General features: G+C 34.7%; 1 protein-coding gene across 1 annotated transcript; it reads right to left on the reverse strand.

Moving 5' to 3' along the window:
* Positions 1-354: 354 nt before the first annotated feature.
* On the reverse strand, positions 355-1,499 carry LOC143626342 (caffeoyl-CoA O-methyltransferase-like). Its single transcript, XM_077096471.1, has 3 exons — positions 1,136-1,499; positions 737-1,013; positions 355-650 (listed from the first exon to the last, which is right to left on the reverse strand). The coding sequence occupies exons 1-3, from the start codon at positions 1,297-1,299 to the stop codon at positions 357-359; spliced, it is 735 nt and encodes a 244-aa protein (XP_076952586.1). The 5' UTR covers positions 1,300-1,499; the 3' UTR covers positions 355-356.
* Positions 1,500-2,602: the final 1,103 nt, after the last annotated feature.

Raw genomic sequence — 2,602 nt, forward strand, 5'->3', positions numbered from 1 at the left:
GATTTTTTTACGCACCGAGTTAACTTATTGCATAAATGTAACAGACGTTTGAATTAGTGTAATCACTGTACATCTTTATTCTCTCTTCTATTTTAATTTTTTAATAACATTTAACATCAACCAAAAAATTTAATGTATTTAATTAAATGCGTGGTGAAGAATTTAGTTATTAAGTTCTTAAAACTTAACATGTTTAAATAAACAAGTAAATGTCATTAAAATTTGTGAAATAATGAAAAGAACAGGAATATGTCCCTTTTTTTTTACAATTTTTAAACATGCCAAACATAAAAGAGAGGATATAGTTTGTCACAAAGAATCAATCAACCGCATAAGTTCACTCGAACAGTTTGTAATTAGCTTATACGACGACACAGAGTGATTCCATCACCAACCGGAAGTTGACAAATCTCCACTCTTGGGTCAACAGCCAAGGCTTTGTTAAGCTCCAACACGAAATCTCTATAATATCTAACATACTTTCTAAGCGGCGCATCTGGTGGTGCCACCAAAGACCCATTCCAAAGGGTGTTATCGTAGCCAATCACTCCCCCAATTTTGACTAGATCGATTAATCTTTTATGATAGTTAAGATAGTTGTCTTTATCAGCGTCCACAAAGATAAAGTCAAATGATCCATGGAATTTTGCCTGTTAATCACAATCAGAAATATAAGTTAATTTGTTATTTGAAAATTGGTTATTAAAAAAGTGTGTCACAAAGTTTAAACACTTACATCTTCAACCATTTGATCAAGAAGAGGAAGAGCAGGACCTTCTCTAAAGTCAATCTTGTGAGCTACACCGGCTTTTTCAGTAATCGGAAGACCGATTTCATAATTCTCGCGGTTTATATCCAACGCTAGTATCTTTCCGTCTTCTGGGAGGGCAAGGGCCGTAGAAAGAAGGGAATAACCGGTGTACACACCGATCTCCATCGTGTTCTTAGCGTTTATAAGTTTAAGAAGTAAGTTCAAAAATTGTCCTTCATCCGCAGAAGTTGTCATAAGATTCCTGCATTTAGTAACATTAATCATTAGTTATATGATGTGCACCATCTTAAACATGTTGTGTCATGTGCATACTTAATGCATGTGTCACAATTAATATTTAGAAATGAATTAAGAGGCACATACCAAGGGTGTTTGGCAGTGACCTCACGTAGCTCTTTCATGGCTTGTGGTTCTCTAGGGTAGACGCTGGTTTCAAGAATGTATTGGTAAAGTGCATCACTTTGAAGGAGGCTTTTGTGGCCAACTTCTTGGTGTTTTGCTGGTTGAGTTTCTCCTGTGGATGCCATTGATATATGAGGTGTGATGAATAATTTGGAGATTTTGTGTGTGTGTGTGTGTGTTTGTTATTATCAAATGTAGAAGTGAGCCTGAGATGAAAGGATAAGTGCATGGGATTATATAGGGAGTAAGCTTTGGAGCATCGTGGAAGGTGGTGTGGTTGGCAGACTTGATCGATCATTGTAGATGTTGACTTGGCCAGCCATAGTGGAAAACTGGAGTTGGTTGCCTATTTTCTATTTAGACTTCTTTTCTGGTTGAGATATTTTATGTGGATTAAATATAATAACTTTGGGGTGTTTTGGGATTGCTTATTTTCATCCACTTATAACTTATTAATTTTTCAAAAAAATAACAAGGTGTTTGGGACGGTCTATATTTTGAGAGGAAAAGTTTCATAAGTTACACTTTTATAACTTATTAATTTATTAATAAGTTATAAGGAGGTAAAATAAGAATTCCCAAACACCCCTTTAATATACAAGTTTTTTTTTTAAAATGATGGTATTATATATGTGAGTACTGGCAAAATCCTAGTCAACCCAACAAAAAATTATTAAATGGCACGCTTGCCATATCAAATTTACACCGATTTTCCTGCGTTACCTCCATTGTCCTTCGATTTCGTTACCACCCATAGATTTTTTATTGAACGGCTAAATAGTACACTGTACAATCATGGAATGTTTAACTTCATATTCTATACCCTAACCATCTTATCATCAAAAGTGAGAAAAATTAAAGGAAAGTTACCACACAGACATCCATGGATAGCCTAGAATCTTTAGCTTCCACAATTTGTTCAGGCTTGTGTTAATGTTGTAGAAAATTATTTTATTTCTCACTTTTCATAGACTCCAAATTGCAATACAAAATTGATTGAATTACCAAGGATCGTGGATGTCTTTAATTATCACGATAATGTGGTTCCACCACATCAAGTAAGGAGATGTAAAAAGAAGGTAGTTTTCACCACCAAATCCTTTGCCATATATACAAGGTCCGCCTATGAACACGCATTATTAGCAAAAATCTATATTCTCGTCGTACTCCACACGTTAAAAGGCTAAAGCTCATCAATGGATAAACCTCAACAGTTTTAAAGCAAGTCGAAGTTGAATATAAAAAAAGTCCGTTTTAGCCTAAACTCATCCTTCTGCGAACCAAACGAGCCCTAACAAAAATAACAACGTTCAGAATTTCGCACCCTAGTAATTATCACTAGTACAATTCTTAGAAGCAGAATTTCCTACAAATAATCACCCCATATATATCACATATAACAAACAATTGAACCTATTCAAAGGACAT

This window comes from Bidens hawaiensis, unplaced genomic scaffold (genome assembly GCF_021521415.1).
Source record: "Bidens hawaiensis isolate Kalapana, Puna unplaced genomic scaffold, B.hawaiensis_p1.1 tig00004357_1, whole genome shotgun sequence".
In the NCBI taxonomy this organism is placed as follows: domain Eukaryota; kingdom Viridiplantae; phylum Streptophyta; class Magnoliopsida; order Asterales; family Asteraceae; genus Bidens; species Bidens hawaiensis.